At 46.8% G+C, this 20,457-nt stretch overlaps 2 protein-coding genes across 4 annotated transcripts in view; one reads left to right on the top strand and one right to left on the bottom strand.

Moving 5' to 3' along the window:
* Positions 1-14,060, top strand: part of galk2 (galactokinase 2) — a 208,299-nt gene extending 194,239 nt beyond the window's left edge. Inside the window, exon 10 of one of the 3 annotated variants that reach the window (XM_038813254.1) lies at positions 12,121-14,060. In XM_038813254.1, coding sequence (XP_038669182.1) covers positions 12,121-12,328 — 208 coding nt within the window. In that variant the 3' untranslated portion in view covers positions 12,329-14,060. The remainder of the gene's footprint in view (positions 1-12,120) is intronic. The other 2 variants (XM_038813256.1, XM_038813255.1) reach the window with 2 other exon arrangements.
* The window catches only part of LOC119974891 (protein FAM227B-like), a 396,828-nt gene continuing 388,962 nt past the window's right edge, over positions 12,592-20,457 (bottom strand). Inside the window, exons 12-16 of the mRNA XM_038814226.1 lie at positions 20,012-20,172; positions 17,163-17,240; positions 16,841-16,915; positions 14,312-14,372; positions 12,592-13,182 (exon numbers count right to left, since the gene is read on the bottom strand). Of these exons, the coding sequence (XP_038670154.1) occupies positions 12,592-13,182; positions 14,312-14,372; positions 16,841-16,915; positions 17,163-17,240; positions 20,012-20,172 (966 nt within the window). The remainder of the gene's footprint in view (positions 13,183-14,311; positions 14,373-16,840; positions 16,916-17,162; positions 17,241-20,011; positions 20,173-20,457) is intronic.

Below are 20,457 nucleotides of genomic sequence, written 5' to 3'. Positions count from 1 at the left end.
TCCAGGCCCCCATGCTTGGGGGCCTCGCATCCTTCCACTGAAGCAAAATCCTCCGCTGGGCTACTAGGGACGTAAAGGCCTCCTCCTTCTGTACTCCCGGCTCCACTGCTACCCCAAATATCGCGAGCCCCCAGCCTGGCTCGACCCTGGATCCTACCACGCTCGACACCGTGTTCGCTACCCCCTTCCAAAATACCCCCAGCGCTGGGCATGCCCAGAACATATGGGCATGGTTCGCTGGGCTCCCCGAGCACCTAGCACACCTGTCTTCGCCCCCGAAGAACCTGCTCATCCTCGTCCCGGTCATATGAGCCCTATGTAGCACCTTGAACTGTATGAGGCTAAGCCTCGCACAAGAAGAGGAGGAATTCACCCTTTCCAGGGCATCCGCCCACATCCCCTCCTCAATCTCCTCACCCAGCTCCTCTTCCCATTTACCCTTCAGCTCCTCCACCGAGGCCTCATCTACCTCCTGCATTACGTGGTACACGTCCAAAATCCTCCCTCCTCCAACCCACACCCCCGAGAGCATCCTGTCCCGTACCCCATATGGGGGCAACTGAGGGAACCCCTCCACTTGCCGCCTGGCAAACACCCTAACCTGCATGTACCTAAACATGTTCCCCGGGGGGAGCCTAAACTTCCCCTCTAACTCACCCAGGCTCGCAAACCTCCCATCTACAAACAGGTCCCTCAACCTCCTAATACCTACCCTGTGCCAGCCAAGAAACATGCCATCGATGCTCCCTGGCACAAACCGGTGGTTTCCCCGTATCGGGGACTCCATCGAGCCCCCCACCTTCCCCCTATGCCATCTCCATTGCCCCCAAATGTTGAGGGTAGCCGCCATCACCGGGCTCGTGGTATACCTCGTTGGAGGGAGCGGCAACGGCGCCGTTACCAGCGCCTCCAGGTTCGTGTCCAGACAGGACGCCATCTCCATCCTCTTCCATGCTGCCCCCTCCCCGTCCATTACCCACTTACGCACCATCGCTGCGTTGGCAGCCCAATAGTACCCACAGAGGTTGGGCAGCGCCAGCCCCCCCTATCCCTGCCCCGCTCCAGAAAAATCCTTCTCACCCTCGGGGTCCCGCGCGCCCATACAAACCCCGTGATGCTCCTGTTGACCCTCCTAAAAAAGGCCTTCGGGATAAGTTGGGGAGGCACTGGGACGGGAACAAAAACCTTGGGAGCACCGTCATCTTGACTGACTGCACCCTGCCCGCCAGCGACAGCGGCAACATGTCCCATCTTTTAAACTCCTCCATTTGCTCCACCAGCCTTGTGAGGTTAAGTTTGTGTAGGGTCCCCCAGCTCCTACTCACCTGGACTCCCACGTAACTAAAGCTCCTCTCTGCCCTTTTCAGTGGGAGCCTACCAATCCCCTCCTCCTGATCCCCCAGGTGCACGACGAACAACTCACTCTTACCCAGGTTGAGCTTGTACCTTGAAAAGCCCCCAAATTCATTGAGAATCTTCATCACCTCCGGCATTCCCCCCACTGGGTCCGCCACATATAGCAACAAGTCATCTGCATAAAGTGACACTCAGTGCTCCTCCCCACCCCGCACCAGACCCCTCCAATTCCCCGACTCCCTCAACGCCATGGCCAGGGGCTCAATTGCCAACGCATAGAGCAAGGGGGATAGGGGACTCCCCTGTCTCGTCCCCCGGTGCAACGGAAAGTACTCTGATCTCCTCCTATTCGTGGCTACGCTCGCCATCGGGGCCTCATATAACAGCCTCATCCAACTGACAAACCCCTCCCCGAACCCAAACCTTTCCAGCACCTCCCACAAGTACCCCCACTCAACCCTATCAAAGATTCCGGCAGCCTTTACGCCTCGTGGGGATATACCAAGTCCCGTGAGGTGCTGAAATCAGAATCCCACCCAAAAGTAGCGTGACCCAACGGTGCGCACCTACATAGGTTTTAAACGTATGTAGTCGTGTTTAACCGGGATCTACCGGCCTCCCGGGATCTACCAGTCTCCCCAGCGAGGCCGTAGCCGGGCGCCATTCAGCATTGATCCACACAAACTTGGACTAGGCGGAACAGCACCCAGGGGTCTCCTAGGTCAAAGGAGGCCCCTGCGTGAGAGGGATCGCACAGGGTGGCCCTTGGAACACAGGCACCTTGACACTGCCCAGCTGGCACCTTAGCAATCCGACCTTGGCACTGTCCAGGTGGCACTGCCAAGTTGGCAGCAGCACTGATTAATCTAATAAGTTGATTAATCAATATAATTGCCTAGCTTTGCAGCAGCAGCTAGGCCAGAAAGCCTAAATTTAGCTGGACTGTGAACTCAGCCCTCTGATTATCTGGCAAATGTGTCAGTCGCATGCAGTTTATTGGGGTCATTCTGGTTTCTAGTTGGACACTTTCTATCATCCTTCTAAATTCTAATATAGTGGAATCTTTGCCACTGCCAATCATTGCCAGTTCTTGTAAAATTGTTTACGCTTTAAACAAAATTATCTCACTAGGTTTACAATGTCACTAACCAGATCATAACTTGAGGAATTTCCCCATCCCTGACGAGGCTTTGTGGGTTGAACTTAGAAATAAAAAAAGGAGCAGTCACATTGATAGAGGAGCAAATATGTAGGCAAATTTCTGCCTGTAAGAACAAGAGGGCAGTAATAGTAGGAGACATTAACTATCCCAATATCAACTGGGAATCAAATGTAAGGGGAACTCAGGGAGAGGAATTCATGCAGTGTGCCCAGGAAAATCTTTTCAATGAGAGGAGATGCAATTCTAGACCTAGTCTTGGGGAACGAAGAAGGGCAAGTGGGGGAAGTGACATTCAGTGACCGTATTGGGGATAGTGATCACAATTCAGTTCGATTCAGTTAGTATTACCATGGAAAAGGACAGAGATAAAGCAGGCGTAAACGATTTGAACTGGGGGAAGGCAAATTTTGTAGAAATGATAAGGGTTAGAGTTGGGCTGAGGTGGATTGGCCAACACTGCTCGAGGATAAATCTGTGGAAAATCAGTGGGAAGCACTAAAAGGAGAAATCTTAAATGTACAAAGTAGACATGTCCCCTCCAAATATAGAGTGGTACTGCCAAATCTAGACCCCCCCCCCCCCCCTTCCTGGTTTTCTGGAGGAATACAGAGGAAGATCAAACAGAAAAAGAAAGTGACGATAGGCATAAAGAACTAAACACTGCAGAGAGCCTAGACGAGTATAGGAAGTGCACGGATGAAGTCCAAAAGGAAATAAAAAATCTAGAGAGGGCATGAAAAAAGATGAGCAAGTAATGTTTGTGGGCGCAATTCTCCGGCCTTGTTGCGCCGATGAGATACTGGATGGGATACTCATAAAGAGAGAGGAAGTACTCAGAAGGATTGAAATCCTTGAAAGTTCATAAGTCGCCAGGGCCAGATGAATTGTTTCCAAGGCTACTGAAGGAGGTCAGGGAGGAGATAGCAGATGCTCCGAGTATGATTTTCCAATCCTCATTAGACATGGGAGATGCTGGAGGACTGGAGAAATGCAAACGTGGTTCCATTGCTTAAAATGGGATCAAAGGAAATGCCAAAGAATCATAGGGCAGTTAGTCTTGCGTCAGTGGTGGGCGAATTAGTAGAATTGAGAGATAGGATTAACTGTCACATAGAAAGGTATGATGGACTAATCAGGGATAGTGAACATGGATTTATTAAAGGAAGGTCTTGCCTCACAAATTTGATCGAATTCTTTGAGGAAGTGAAAAGAAGGGTTGATGAAAGTGCAGTGGATCTGGTCTCGTCACTTCCGCAGCGGGTGAAACTGACGCGTATCGCGTCAGTCCGCTGCTGGCCCCTCCGGGAACGGAGAATAGCCGCCTAAAAGAAGGCCCCCACGCCGGAGTCATCCACACCAGGAACTTAAAGCTATCGACCATCTCCACTTCGGAGCCATTGATGCAGACGGGAGTGTGTGTCGCGCTACGCTTTCTGAAGTCGATGATCAGTTCCTTGGTCTTTCCAACATTTAGAGAAGTTGTTTTTGGTACACTGTGCAACCAAGTGATTTATCTCCCTCCTGTAGTCTGATTCATTGTTGTTTGAGATACGGCCCACCACAGTCGTATCATCTGTAAACTTATAGATTGAGTTGGAGTTAAATCTTGCCACACAGTCACGTGTGTATAGGGAGTAGAGGACTGAGCATAAATCCTTGCGGGGCCCCGGTGTTGAGGACTATTATGGAGGAGGTGCTGTTGCCTATCCTGACAGATTGAGGTCTGTTGGTGAGGAAGTCGAGGATCCAGCTGCACAGGGAGGGGTCAATTCCAAGATTGCGGAGTTTGGTTATTAGTCTTGTCGGGATAATGGTGTTGAATATGGTCGATGAACAGCAGTCTAACATAGGTTGTCGAGGTGTTCGAGTGTTGTTTATCTTCCCATTTACCCTTCAGCTCCTCCACCGAGGCCTCGTCTACCTCCTGCATTACGCGGTATATGTCCGAAATCCTCCCTCCTCCAACCCACACCCCCGAGAGCACCCTGTCCCGTACCCCACGCGGGGGCAGCAAGGGGAACCCCTCCACCTGCCGCCTGGCAAACGCCCTAACCTGCATGTACCTAAACATTTTCCCCGGGGGGAGCCCAAACTTACCCTCTATCTCCCCCAGGCTCGCGAACCTCCAATCCACAAACAGGTCCCTCAACCTCCTAATACCTACCTTGTGCCAGCCATCGATGCTCCCTGAAATAAACCAGTGGTTCCCACGTATCGGGTACTCCATCGAGCCCCCCACCTCTCCCCTATGCCGTCTCCATTGCCCCCAAATTTTGAGGGTAGCCGCCACCACCGGGCTCGTGGTATACCTCGGAGGAGGGAGCGGCAACGGCGCCGTTATCAGCGCCTCCAGGCTCGTGTCCAGACAGGACGCCATCTCCATCCTCTTCCATGCTGCCCCTTCCCCGTCCATTACCCACTTTCGCACCATCGCTGCGTTGGCAGCCCAATAGTACCCACAGAGGTTGGGCAGCGCCAGCCCACCCTATCCCCGCCCCGTTCCAAGAACACCCTTTTCACCCTCGGAGTCCCATGCGCCCACACAAATCCCGTATACTCCTGTTAACTCTCCTAAAAAAGGCCTTCGGGATAAGGATTGGAAGGCACTGGAACAGGAACAAAAACCTCGGGAGCACCGTCATCTTGACGGACTGCACCCTACCCGCCAGTGACAGCGGTAACATATCCCACCTTTTGATCTCCTCCTCCATTTTCTCCACCAACCTTGTGAGGTTGAGCTTGTGCAGGGCCCCCCAGCTCCCAGCCACCTGGACTCCTAGGTACCTGAAGCTCCTCCCTGCCAGCTTCAGTGGGAGCCTACCAATCCCCTCCTGATCCCCCGGGTGCACCACGAACAACTCGCTCTTGCCCAGGTTGAGCTTATACCCAGAGAAGCCCCCAAATTCGCTGAGAATCCTCATCACCTCCGGCATCCCCCCCCCCCCCCCCCCCCCCCCCCCCCCCAACCGGGTCCGCCACATACAGCAACAGGTCGTCCGCATAAAGTGACACTCGATGCTCCTCCACACCCCGCACCAGGCCCCTCCAGTTCCCTGACTCCCTCAACGCCATGGCCAGGGGCTCAATTGCCAACGCAAAGAGCAAGGGGGACAGGGGACACCAGTGTCTTGCCCTTGGTACAGCCGAAAGTACTCCGACCTCCTCCTATTCGTGGCTACACTCGCCATCGGGGCCTCATAAAGCAACCTCACCCAACGGACAAACCCCTCCCCAAACCCAAACCTTTCCAACACCTTCCACAGATACCCCCACTCAACCCTATCAAAGGCCTTCTTCACATCTAATGCCACCACTATCTCCGCCTCCCCTTCCACAGCCGGCATCATAATGACATTGAGGAGCCTTCGTATGTTGGTATTCAACTGCCTTCCCTTCACAAACCCCGTCTGGTCCTCGTGAATGACCCCCAGCACACAATCCTCTATTCTTGTGGCTAAGATCTTTGCCAGCAGCTTGGCGTCTACATTTAGCAGCGAGATCGGCCTATATGACCCACACTGCAGAGGGTCCTTGTCCCGCTTAAGGATCAAGGAAATCAGCGCTCGTGACATAGTTGGGGGCAAAGCCCCCCCCTCCCTTGCCTCGTTAAAGGTCCGGACCAACAGGGGGTCCAACAGGTCCGCATACATTTTATAAAATTCGGCCGGAAACCCATCCGGCCCCGGCGCCTTCCCCGGCTGCATGCTCCCTATCCCTTTAACCAGCTCAGCCGGCGCCCCCAGACCCTCCACCTGCCCTTCCTCCACCTTCGGTAATCGCAGCTTGTCCAAGAAGCGCCCCATTCCCCCCCCCTCCACCGGGGGTTCAGACCGGTACAGTTCCCCATAAAAGTCCCTAAAGACCCCATTAATATCTACCCCCCCTCCGCACCACCTTCCCAGCTCTATCCGTCACTCCCCCAATCTCCCTGGACGTGTCTCGCTTTTGGAGCTGGTGTGCCAGCATCCTGCTCGCCTTCTCCCCATATTCATACCCCGCCCCCTGTGCTTTCCTCCACTGAGCTTCCGCCTTTCTGGTGGTCAGTAGATTGAACCTGGCCTGAAGGCTACGCTGCTCCCCCAGCAATCCCTCCTCTGGAGCCTCCGCATATCTCCTATCCACCCTCACCATCTCCCCTACCAATCTCTCCCTCTCCCTCTGCTCCCCCCTCTCCCTATGAGTTCAGATGGAAATCAACTCCCCTCTAATCACCGCCTTCAATGCCTCCCAGACCATCCCCACTCGGACCTCCCCGTTATCGTTGGCCTCAAGGTACCTCTTAATACACCCCCGAACCCTCCCGGCCACCTCCTCGTCTGCCAGCAGCCCCACCTCCAAGCGCCAGAGCGGACGCTGGTCCCTCTCCTCCCCCAGCCCGAGGTCCACCCAGTGCGGGGCATGATCCGAAATGGCAATGGCAGAGTATTCAGCATCCTCCACACTCAAAACCAACCCCCTGCTCAGGACAAAAAAAATCAATCCTGGAATAGGCCTTATGTACGTGGGAGAAAAACGAGTACTCCCTGGCCCTTGGCCTCGCAAACCTCCAGGAATCCACCCCTCCTATCTGATCCATAAACCCCCTCAACACCTTAGCCGCCGCCGGCCTCCTACCCGTCCGGGACCTGGATTGGTCCAATGGGGGATCCAGCACCGTGTTGAAGTTCCCCCCCCCCATGATCAGGCCCCCCACCTCCAGGTCCGGAATGCGGCCCAGCATGCGCCGCATAAACCCCGCATCGTCCCAGTTTGGGGCGTAAACAATCACCAACAGCACCCGCTCCCCCTGCAGCTTACCACTCACCATCACATACCTCCCGCCACTGTCAGCCACCACATTTAACGCCTCGAACGACACCCTCTTTCCCACCAGGATCGCCACCCCCTGATTCTTCTCATCCAGCCCTGAATGAAATACTTGGCCCACCCACCCCTTCCTCAGTCGAACCTGGTCCGCCACCTTCAGTTGTGTCTCTTGGAGCTTGGCCACATCCGCCTTCAGCCCCTTCAAGTGCGCAAACACCCGGGCCCGCTTGACTGGCCCGTTCAGCCCCCTCACATTCCAGGTTATCAGCCAGATCAGAGGGCTCCCTGCCACCCTCCCCTGCCGACTAGCCATAGCCCGTTCCCCTGCCCGCCACTGGCCAGCGTCCCCCGCTCGGCCAGTTCCCCACGACAGCAACTTTCCTCTCTCTCCCCCCCACCCCAGCACCCCCTGCATACTCCAGTCCTTCCTGGCCATTTCAGCAGCAACCCGGTACCCCCCCCCACCCAGGCTACTAGGATCCCTCCTAGCCGCGCCCCTCCCTCCGCAGCACTCCCGTGAGCCAGCTAACGTCTGCTGACCCTGGCGACTCCCGCCACACCACCGACCCCTCCCCACGTGGGACTAGTCCTCCTCCTTCGTGCCCATCAACTGGCCCTCCTTCCCCCCCCGCCCCCGCTCTTGCACGGGAAAATAACAACCAGCAAAGGCCCGCGCTTCTCAGCCCCGACCCCGCCCCTCATCATCCCGCAGCGCGGGAAACCAGAGAAAAGCCCGCGCTTTCGCCCTGCCCAACCCCGCCTCCTCTAGGGCAACTCCCATTGTCAGTCCCCACCACCAGCTCCCCGCACTCCCAGTTTGCCTCCCTGCCCGAACCCGTCCACCAAACCCATACAAAAAGACATAAAGACATCACCCCACCCACCCTGAAGCCAACACACATCCTGCATTAAACAGAGAACCCCCCCCCCCCACCCTCCAGAGAAAAAATTAAACACAGGTACATTTTCATACAAAACCCCCATCCTTGACCCTCAGTTTGAGTCCAGTTTCTCGGCCTGCACAAAGGCCCACGCCTCCTCCGGGGACTCAAAATAATGGTGCCGGTCCTTGTAGGTGACCCACAGACGCGCCGGCTGCAACATGCCAAACTTCACACTCCGTCTGTGGAGCACCGCCTTCGTCCGGTTGAACCCGGCCCTCTGCTTAGCCACCTCCGCACTCCAGTCCTGGAAGATCCGCACCTCCGTGTTCTCCCACTTGCTGCTCCACTCCCTCTTGGCCCACCGGAGCACGCACTCCCGGTCAATGAACCGGTGAAACCGCACCAACACCGCCCACGGCGGCTCATTCGGCTTAGGCCTCCTAGCCAGTATTCTGTGGGCCCCCTCCAACTCCAGGGGCCCCTGGAAGGACCCAGCTCCCATCAACGAGTTCAGCATAACGACCACATAGGCCGTCAGGTCTGACCCCTCCAGCCCCTCCGTGAGGCCCAGGATCCGTAAGTTCTTCCGCCTCGACCAGTTGTCCAGCTCCTCAAACCGCTCCTGCCACTTTTTATGGAGCGCCTCGTGCATCTCCACCTTCCCCGTGACGGCCACAACCTCATCCTCCCTTTTGGAGGCCTGCTGCTGCAGCTCCCGGATTGCGGCCCCCTGGGCTGTCTTGACTCTCCATCAGCTCTCTGTTGGTAGCCTTCAGCGACTCCAGCAGCTCCACCTTAAGCTCCTGGAAGCATCGCAGAAGAGTCGCCTGCTGCTCCTGCGCCCACTGCCTCAACGCCTCGAGGCCTCCGCCGGACGCCATTTTGTTTCCCTTCCCCTGCTTTTCCAGGGGCGCTGCCACCGCTTTTCTGCTCACCCCACTCCTGGTCCGGACCATAGAACCCTGGGGATCTACTGCCGACCCTTTCCCACGTCGGGAATCATCAAAAAAGCTCCGTTGGGGGCCCTGAAAAGAGCCCCAAAGTCCGTTTTTAGCGGGAGCTGCCAAACGTGCGGCTTAGCTCCGCATAGCCGCAACCGGAAGTCTCGGAACACTACACTTTTGAAAATATTCTACTTTTTTGTAGTTTTTGTTTCGGGGGCTATGAAACCTAAAAAAAAGCATACCAGACACATGTGATCTGACAGGGTCATTTGTTACATGATCTTGGTGAAAGACAGTTCTGTCCTTGGAAGAAAGCTGAGATGCATTATTAATGGTATGAATGTATCTAAATTATTGTGTCGCTTTGGAAGTGGCCACTGTTAGATCAATGCATCAATATTTTTGTGTGTTTTCTTTTCATTTAAGATTTATCCCCTTGATTTCTGGAAAACTGAAAACAATTTAAAGGAATTAAAGTAATGCTCCTACCTGCTGGTGTAATTGCATTGGCATCTTGGCCAAGAATTTCCATTGCAGTGGTGGGTAGTGCCTGCACACCACTGCTGCACTCCTCACCTTGGCCAAGATCACAGGGTTGGACTAACCTAAGTATTGCCAGCAGGACTCCTGCCTCTGTCATACAATCAATCTTGGGTGGGGAGGAAGGAAAATTACGGACAGACCTTGGGCCAGTATGCTTTACTTAAAGTAAATCCCCCTCAATCTTGTCTTAGATGATACAGTCAATCATTTGACTTAATCATATGGCTGAGGTAGCTCTTCAAATTGTAAAGAAACCCATTTGTAAGATACGCACTTGCCATTGACGCTGTGCAAATTATAACAAATATGTTGGATGATGAATTCATGTTCTTAAAACATGCCCACCTAAATTGGGGTGAAGAATTTGGGGTTGCCTGCACAGTTAGCTCCCTGTCTGATTTTGGAGCCTTGCTGTAATGTTGCATCTCTATTGGAATAACCAACCCTGTTCCAGATGTTGTCTGCCAGTTATCCTGCTATAGACAGTAAGTAGAATTCTCTCACAGTCTGTCTTGTGAAGTGGATAATGCCTTGGCTCACCACCATGTGTGGTTACAATTTAAGCAGCGCCAACAACCACAAACAATGAAGAAAACCAGAAGTAGAGGAAAAGGGAAAACCAAAAATGTCAGACTACCCAATTGTGGATAAAAGAACAATAAAGCACAATGTAATTGAAAATGCGACATGGACACACAGCTTAAGTTACATCTTTCTCTTTGTAATGTCAATTTGAGCAAGCCTGGTCCAAGTGAAACCCACGTTACCATTTATTGTGGAGGGGCTACATGATGTGAGAGGAATCTAGGGGGGCACGGTGGTACAGTGGTTAGCACTGCTGCCTCACAGTACCAGTAACCTGGCTGAATTTTAGCCTTGGGTGATTGTCTGTATGGAGTTTGCACTTTCCCCTCCCCCACCCCGTGTCTGCGTGGGTTTCCCCCAGGTGATCCGGTTTCCTCCCACAGTCCAAGGATGTGCAGATTAGGTGGATTGGCCATGATAAAATTGCCCTTAGTGACCAAATGATGTGCAGGTTAGGTGGGGTTATGGGGATAGGGCAGGGGAGTGTGCCTAAGTAGGATGCTCCTTCAGAGGCTGGTGCCGATGGGCTGAATGGCCTCCTTCTGCGCTATAGGGATTCTATGGTAAATTCAACATAGGACTAGTTATAACAAATTATTCTACTTGAGGCCAATGTATGACTACAGTGCAGATTCATTTTCTCTATCAATTGCAGTGAAAGTTCTACCTGAAGCATTTCAAGTTCCACAAGGATGCAGGTCTGATTTTATGGCCTGTTGCTGCTATCGGTGAAGCTCATGCCACCAGTGGAGCCTTGTGAAATTGACTTAATCTAACCTCAAATACGTACCCCTACTGAACCAATTAAACAAATCAAAATTTTCTACACTGGTTGTATTTTGTTAATGGAAGATCCATTTAGCGGCTGTTTGAGCCCAGTTGTTACTAGATTTCAAATTGATATAGGGCCCTTACATTTTGTCTGGTTTTAAACACTAATCTTCAGTATTATTGTAAATCTCACAAGTGCAAGGGTGACAACCATGGGTAAGGTATTGATTGCCTGTTTACCTATATGACCGAGATTCAAATCCATCCCAGATTGATGGGATGAAACTTTCCTTGGAACTGCCAGCTGTAAGGATCATATGTGAAAAGTGTTAGGGCAGTCTTAATTGAATTTCTAGTAGGCAGGGGAAGTGAAGTATGATGTGTGTTCCTGATGTTGGGATGAGAAAGAGGGAACTTTCCATCAGTTTTTGGTGTGCCTTGTGGTATTATCATAACTCTAAGAACCGCAAGGGTTAATGAAATGTCTAGAGTAGCCACCAGAGGGAGCTACAGTTACAAGTATATAAGGCAGTGATACTAAGTCTTGTGGGAGAGTGCGTGCAGGAGTTAGCTAGAGAGAGTCATAAGTACAAATAGTGTGAGTGAGAGCAGATCATAGTTTATATCAGTATTAAGATTAGCTGTAGGTGAGTATAGTTTAAATATTCATAATCAACTGTGAATTCTTCAGGAGCACGGGTCGAATCCAAATTAGTAGTGTTAATAAATTTATAACTTTGTTTAAGTTCAAGCTATTTGTTGGTCCTTATGAATACTACGCCAACCATCCTGAATTTAGCAACACAAAGAACACCACATGCCTGACCTGAGAAAAGTTCCATTCTAATATAATCCATTCTGTTGAGCACAGAAATTTAAGGAGGGGAGAGAAAAAAAACATGTCATGTGAAAGCAGCATTTTTATGGTATACAGTAAAATGACTGCAATAGACACAAACTTCTTATGCATTAAGAATCCAAAGCACAGTTATTTCTTTTAGATAATTGTAATATGAGAAGTGAATGTTCATTGTCTGATGGCATTTACATTAATTGATCTTTTTTTCAGGCAATCTGGTGCTGTTGGCTCACGACTAACTGGTGCTGGATGGGGAGGCTGCGCAGTGTCAATGGTGCCCACCAACAAGTTGGATAGCTTCCTGTCAAAGGTGCAAGAAGTCTATTACAGAGCTGATATTCAAAGAGCAGCTTTACAGGCACACAGTCTATTTGCCACCCAACCTGGAGCAGGAGCTGCAGTTTATCATGAGGCTTAAATAAGGTGCAAGACCTGTGGGAATTAGATGGTCTTTTATCCAAAATAAACTAGTAAGCTGATCTACTTATCACGTGTTGCTTTGTGTAGTTAATATGCATTTGTTCAAATGAAATATTTATAGTTTTGCAAGAAACGTGAGCTCATCACAAACCATTGTTTCTTCACAAGCCTTCTTTTAATTTGTGCTGAGACCATTACTGACAATGCTCCTTTTATGATAAAAGATGTAATTGGAACTCTTAATGTTTTACTAAAAACTAGCTATACCCAAAATAAACCATCATCTGAAAATTCCATGTCACACACAATGGCATCTGAGTCTGATTCTGTCTCTGTTTCTGCTTCTTTCCCTGTCTCTTGCTCTGTTTCTTTCACAACCCCTTTCTCTGCTTCTTCCTCTGCTTCTTTCTCTGCTTCTTTCTCTGCTTCTTCCTCTGCTTCTTTCTCTGCTTCTTTCTCTGCTTCTTCCTCTGCTTCTTCCTCTGCTTCTTCCTCTGCTTCTTCCTCTGCTTCGGTCTCTGCTTCGGTCTCTGCTTCGGTCTCTGCTTCGGTCTCTGCTTCGGACTCTGCTTCGGTCTCTGCTTCGGTCTCTGCTTCTGTCTCTGCTTCTGTCTCTGCTTCTGTCTCTGCTCCTGTCTCCGCTCCTGTCTCCGCTCCTGTCTCCGCTCCCGACTTTGCTCTTGACTTTGCTCTTGACTCTACTTCTTTCTTTCCTTCTGTCTCTGCCCATTCTTCCTCTGCTCCAAGATCTGCTCCCGTCTCTTCTTCCATCTCCGCTTCCACCTCATTTTCTGTCTCTGCTTCCGTTTCTGCTTCTATTTGAGGTTTCTCATCGAATTCAGTTGTAATGTTCTAATGGAGATGAAGAAGATAATCTTTATTAGTGTCACAATAGGCTTACATTAACACTGCAATGATTTGCTGTGGAAATCCCATGGTGAAAAAACAAATTCATGTTGCTGTTAAAACTTGTGTACTTTGCTAGATATTTTTAACATTGCACCTTCAGACTAGAATGTTTTGTTCGATAATATTTTTCTACCCTACATTAGTAAACAGATGTGAACAGAACAGAAAGGTGATCTAAGTAGACTGTCCATTAGGAAGACTCCATTATCATTGAAATCCAGCTAGCCTGCATTAAAACTGTGCAAGATGGCGTTTCAACCAAGTGGTTAATTAGTGCACATCATGAAGATTGAATGGGTAGTTTGAGGTTGGTAGATAAATGCGGAGCCAGAAGAAAAGAAACTGGGATTTATAAAATACCGCATCACCTCTTAGAAACATTTCAAAGCATGATGCCTTTGATCAGATGCATTTCTTTGAAATAAGCAAAATCACAGCCTAATTTATAAACTCAAACTGTGGAGTAGACCTTGAAGGAGCAACTATCTGTCTTCCAAGCAAGTTCATACTTTTGAGTGTTGATTGACATTGACGCCTATGTGGATATGGGAAAACAGGTAAAATGGATAAGCTGGGTGTTTGAAAGGTGTGTATGTATTTGTAGTTATTTTTAGTCTTGTCCTTGTGACGAGTGAACTTCAACCTGGGTTCCAAAATACGTTGATCTTGCACATCTCGTTCAGTAACATATAACGGCATTGGTAAATTCTCAATGCATGCATTAACAATCTTGTACCCCTGTAAAACTCCTTGTGAAAACAATTTTTGTATAAATTCACTAACGGTAAGTCATTTAAAAATAAAATTCTGAAACAATTAAATTACGTGATTGTGTTTGGTATCTACATTGCTGACTAACAATTTTGTAACTTGAAGTTCCTGGTCCTGCAAGACGCAAGACCTAATGCATCAGATACATTAACACTGCACGATGACTGAAGTTATTTTCACACTGTAATCCAGAATAGTGCTAAATGTATCAGCTTCATAGAATGAATAGCAGACATCATAAATGGCATCGATGAATCGTGGAGTTCAATTCAAACCTTAATCACGTGATGTGCAAACTTACCAATTTGCTGGGCATTAACTCAGACTCTTGTTCTGCGCAGTTGGAGAACTCCTTTTTCAGCCTTATGTGACATAGACAAAGAAAGGTTACAGTTTCTTCCTTTCAGGGGAAAATAATTTAAATTTTGCAATGAATTGACACTTGTAATTTTATGACTATAACAGGTTTGTATACAACTTCAGTAACGGTAGAGGTCTCTCTCAGATTTATTTTTTTCCACGCCTCTCTCAAAGGTACTGACCCGTGATGCAACAAAGTTCCAGAGGTAACAATCCTAGCGCTGTCAAAACAACATTTTCATTTTCAGGTCTAAAGTGTGAGAGGCTATTCAACTACAGACGTCAACACAGCAAACTAATCTGCCCTCATCTGACATTCACAAAATTTGCACTTTTCGTTGAGATTACTGGATAATGTTCAGAAACGGTTTTACTGCTTAATTATGTATGGATGCTATTCTGTTCTTTCCATAATTCCAACCTTTATGCTGCTTTTACATTATAGGGGATTTTTCAGAAAATCCCAATGGGAGGCCGTCATTATGTTTCACACTGACAGAAAGGCGTGACACGATTGTCATCCTCCAGCACCACCAATGATGTAACGGGAATTCCAATGCCAGGATCCCCATTGCAATAAATTTACATCTAACTATCAGGCCTCTATGCCTTATAAACCCCCTCACTGTTACATAATCTATTCACGTTGGCATGCCAGCAAGCAGAACCCACCAAGGGATTGGATGAGGGGGGGTCTTCATTTTTGTATTGGGTCACCATTTAAAAATGGCGCTGCAACCTTTTTAAAACTAAGTTGCCAGCGTTATGTTGTGAACTGTCCCTTCAGCGTTTTTGAACTATTAGCCAAACAATACAGTAGAAAAAGTCACCATTGGCCTACCTCTTCCGGGCTGTTTTTCCTGCCCGTTGTGCCCCTCTGCTGAAAAATGGGAAACTTCCACCCTGTATGATGCAAGGCTGGTGGTGACTGCAGGACGAGAGTTTTTAGTCTGCTTCCTGATTGACTGGCAATTTTTGACAAGCCAGTATGTAAAGGAGACTTACTAAGCACTACTGCGTAGACATTGTGATCAGGCGACTATGGCAGTTCTAAACTTTGTTCACTTTATCTGAGTAGTTGAGCTAGGAATCATTCTTGTAGTTCTCCTCTGGACCTTTCCAAAGACACTTGTTCCTCAGTCCCACTCTCATAGCCACTAAGAATTGATGAGTTCAATGGATAGTTGTTATCTGTGGCCTTGCTCTGGCCTCAGCATGCCACTGTTCTGCAGCACCATGTTCCCTCAGTGGAGCTCGCTAGATTTGTGCGCTCCCACATCTCTTGCAAGACCTCGACACCCGCAACCATGAGATAACTCAGGAGCTTTCTGATTGGTTGAAAATGTGTAGGTATTGGTTGAAAAAGTGTGAGGGGCAGCAGAGTGTGAAAGGGGGGAAAAATGATTGGCGAATCAGTGAAAAAGTGCGGAAGGGAGCAAGGAAAGGGAAAGCTATGATTGGATGACCAGGGTGTATACAGAGATAACAGTAGGCTGAGAATAGCGGATCAGCGACTGCAGCAAGTAAAAGAAGGTTGTGATCGGTGGATCAGCAAGCTCAGAAGGGATGGAGTTGCCTTCATTGGTGGTTTAACGAGCATTCGCGGGGGACATGAAGAGTTACTTCAAAAAATTCTGGCGTTTCAGATTCTTTTTAGGGCACGCATGGAAAATCGCTCATATAATTTTAAAGCTCTATGCAACCCCAGCCCCACCCACAAATTGTGCTGCCCTTGCTGTAATAGCACCTGGAGCCAATTCCTTTTCCAATGTATTTAACTCCTGTGGATCCCACAATATTCTATCTTGTGAAGGAACTAACCGAGGGTGAGGTACCTTATCAAAGGCTTTGTAAAGTCCAGGTTGACAATGACAACCAGACTTTCCTCATCCCCTGCTTTGAATGAGAGTATGTGAGCGGTGATCTAGTGGAGCTGTAAAAGATCATCTGTACAGAAAAGATTAATGTGGAAAACTGCTTTTAAGTTACAAGAGTAGCACAAATGGACATGGTCCAAACACACAAACGGCTAACTTAGGATGGATATTAGTAATTATCTTGTGATCCAATGAATGTACAGTCACAGTGTCCACTTGTTTCTTAAATCATTCCAGAATTTTTTTTCTTTTGTTATCCCTTGTAAGTCCATTAAAAGACTTATTTGAGTTATCTGTGTTCAACCATAGATTTCTGTCCATATTTCTCTCAGTATTATTGCAGTCTTCCTATTTAAAAATGAGCAGCATTGGTCACAGCATTACGTGCCTGTTTTAATGGCATTCCAAATGTTGTATTGACAGAACCCAGAGGCTACATCAATAGGAAGCATTTATCTCCTCTCACTGCTAAAATGCTCACAAAAGAGATGTCATAATTCTGGTAACACAGTCAGCATTTGCCGTATCATTACTTCAGGCAATACAAAAATCTCACACTCATCAATAGAATTTTGTACAAAAGTAGTACAAACCTGTCAATTTTTTTGTTAAACTGGATACGGTCCCACCTTAGTTTTTCAATTTCCCTTTGGGTTTGCTCATATAATCTAAATGGCAGGGGTTGATGTAAAAAGCAGAACAAATAAGAACAGGTGAATCACTATTCTACATGCACAACTGCATTAATTGCTTATTATATACTGTATAAGATATGTATGCAATTGGCACCACGGCATTATATAGATGTAAACTTTACTCTGAAATCAAAAACTTTGCTTAAGTATTTTTAAGAATAAGAGTCAGTGTGGTGATAGTGTGACCCATAATCAAAGTAAATGGAGACTTCTAACTTACTCGATTTTTTGCTGGTGGTGTACTTTGCTGAACTTCTGTGTTTCCTTGATTAGATCTTGGTAGGTTGGAGCAAGTGGCGTGCATTGGTTTCAGTTAAAGTTAAAACGATAACTACTTTGGGACTATTTACTATCCAAAGATAGTAATTGCCTCGTTATTTCTTTTCTCATTAATCTTGCAATTTCATGCTTAAAAGATAGAGGACAAGTTAACAAAACGGAGCCAAAAACAACATTAGAATTTTTTTAGAAGCGGGGCCCAAATCAGTTCTCTGCAACTCAACATATAATTTTGAAACCTCCTGGGATAATGAACAAAACCATAAGCTTTGTTAAAGGTCAAGGCTTAGCATTGAAAGTTTAATCACCAACAAATTAATTCAAAACTTAAAAATCCAGACGTAAATTAGACTCTTTTGCTGCAGGCTTGCATTTGGCTGAATATTCCTTGCTAGCAGATTGATACCACCATGTTAGCCCACCCACCAAACTGTGAATTAATGGTTTAGGGTGATGGAAAGGTAAAAATTGATAATCCACAGCTGCAGAGCAAATTGGTATGGCAACAAGATTATTGCAGAGTATTTAATTCAAGAAAATAATTTCCTCATATAACATTCTAATTTGATTACTGAACTTGTGAACTATGAACTGGCTCAGTACTAACCTCCATATGACACTTTCTACTTTCACTTCTAACAATGCTTTTCGAAATGGAAGTTAATTTTTTTAGATATGGTTGTTTTATTTCCATGTAAAGACTTTAAAATATGTTTTGTTAGTCAGTATTTCACAATGATGTTGCATTATTCATGTAAAATGTATGATTTTACATTCTTTTTGCTTTTAAGTAAAATAAACCAAGGTTCTGTGTTGCTAATTTAAGTCTTACTGAAGGTAACATAGTCGTTATAACCGGTTGTAAAATGTGTTTTGCCCACAGTACATCAAGCATTATGGAATGTTATTAAAATTAGCTCCTGACCAGTTCCAATATTGAGAGGTAGGTTTGGGTCTTTTCACAGATAGAAAAGCTCTTCCTGGCAGCAAGGTGTGTTCAGGTGATTTGCAAAAGCACCTCTGTTCCTACATGGAAGGATCTGGAATTCATCTGCATATAGTTTAGACAATAAAAATGTAACGGGCATTGCTTGGAACTATCAGGCAATCTAATCAATGTCATCAAATAAAGATATTATTGTGTCCTACATGAAATGCTGACTGAGCTACACAATTTAAACAGTGGAAGACAGCAACATGCCACTGACTCTATCTACACCTCCTGCTGCCTTGGGAAAGCGGGCAGCATAATCAAAGGCCCCTCCCACCCGGCTTACTCACTCTTCCAACTTCTTCCATCGGGCAGGAGATACAAAAGTCTGAGAACACACGCAAACATTCAAAACAGCTTCTTCCGCACTGTTACCAGACTCCTAAACAACTCCCTTATGGACTGACCTGATTAATACTACACTCTTGTACGCTTCACCCGACGGTGTCCATTTATTTATATTGTGTGCCTTGTGTTTTCTTTTCATGTACTAAGTGATCTGTTTGAGCTACTCGCAGAAAAACACTTTTCACTATCTCGGTACACATGACAATAAACAAATCCAATCCAATGAGGATACCTGCCCTGCTCATATATATCCTTCTCAAGGTCTCTTGCAGAAAACAAAACTCTCTAGTATATGTAAAATTTAGATTATGGTAATACTGGGGTTAAAGTTCATGTAACAAGCCAAGATGAGAAGCAAATGTCCAAGTTGTATACTATCTGCTGGGAGTATTCTGCCATACAAAGGAAGGCGATGGCAATGAGGATAACAACAAAGATGATCTGAATGAAGACATTGCCTTGGGAAACAAAACTAATCTTAATTTGATATGACTATCTGCCAAACCTGCCCACTGGAAGCAATTATACATTTAGGAAGGATAGAACTAATTAAGATGATGATATTTAGTTCCGAACGACATTAGTTTAATATGTAAACAATGATGCCTACGTTGTATCAGGGGACAACAGATGTAATTTGGTGTAAGACAACATGATGACAGTGTACTTTTGACATTTCCTCTAATAAGATATTACATAATGATGGTGTTACTGCAAATTGTATGAAAATCTCAAGCTGATAAAAGGTTTCGTTGAAAATAAAATTAAGAAGTGTCACAAGTAGAGTTCAGCCCACATTACAGTAGTGGTTTATATATGTTAATCTGGAAAAATTGAGATTACTTAAGGAGAGCATTACTTTTAAATATAATTGCATAAAAAAACCCTATTCTAATGATTTTTATTATCAGCCTGGTTGTGTTTTTACTTTTAGCTTCAAGTTAGATGAGCCTCAAATGAAGCTATGTTGTTAAATTCATGCACTGTGGTGTGCCAATTTAACAACTTCTGAGACCTTTGCTATTATCTTTCTTGTCCTTTATCAACTCATTGCTTGATGGCAATAGTTATGACCCTGCTGTTGTTACACAATTTTTGAAAATTACAGAAGTGTTCAGGCACTATATTACATCTTCAAATATTTCAGTTTGCGTTTAAATATAAATTGCCATTGAGATTCTAGTTTCCCACCTGTTAAGTGTCCTTGCTTTAGCTTCAGTAGACTCGAGAGGCATGAGATAATTTAAGTAAGATCAGTTTACCAGGGCAGTCACCAGCTGTTCTGTGAGGTTGCCAAGTTTAACTCAAATGCATCACAGTTAAACTTATGCAGCGTGGAACATTAATATTGTTGCTACTATGAGAAGTATATCAGTCCATCATTAATAGAGAGCAGTATAAAATAATATAAGGACTTTATACTGGAAAAAAGCCTGACCCTTAAAGGATATGGATTTTTGGAAATTTCAATGCGTTGCATTTTTGCTCCTGCAGTGCTCAAGCTTCTGCCTCCGATCTTTTTCACATTGAGAAAGTGAGCTACCAGAGGGCTTCGACCAGAAAGTCTGAACAGTAAATGTTGAAATTCAGGGCCTCGGCCAACGTAAGATGACTGTGAAAAGATAAAGTTCAGATCACTTTATTAATTGACTAAGAATATAATAAAATGTATGATTTGCAACTTTTTGTTTTTCTTCAATTAGTTAGATATTCCATGATTTCAAATAGTTAATCAAAATATATCTGTCCCCATTTAGAGCCTTCTGGATTAGGCCTCAGCTGGAGCATTGTGTATATTTCAAAAATGAATTCCTGCAATATGTGTGTCACTGGCTAGGCCAGCATTTCTGCCCTTGAAAAGCTGGTGGTGAGTAGTCTGTGTGGTGTAGGTGTTCCA

The sequence above is a fragment of the Scyliorhinus canicula genome, chromosome 12 (assembly GCF_902713615.1).
Source record: "Scyliorhinus canicula chromosome 12, sScyCan1.1, whole genome shotgun sequence".
Classification (NCBI taxonomy): Eukaryota; Metazoa; Chordata; class Chondrichthyes; order Carcharhiniformes; family Scyliorhinidae; genus Scyliorhinus; species Scyliorhinus canicula.
Note: the sequence above shows the minus strand (reverse complement) of the source record. Positions and strands in the feature narration are given on the sequence as shown.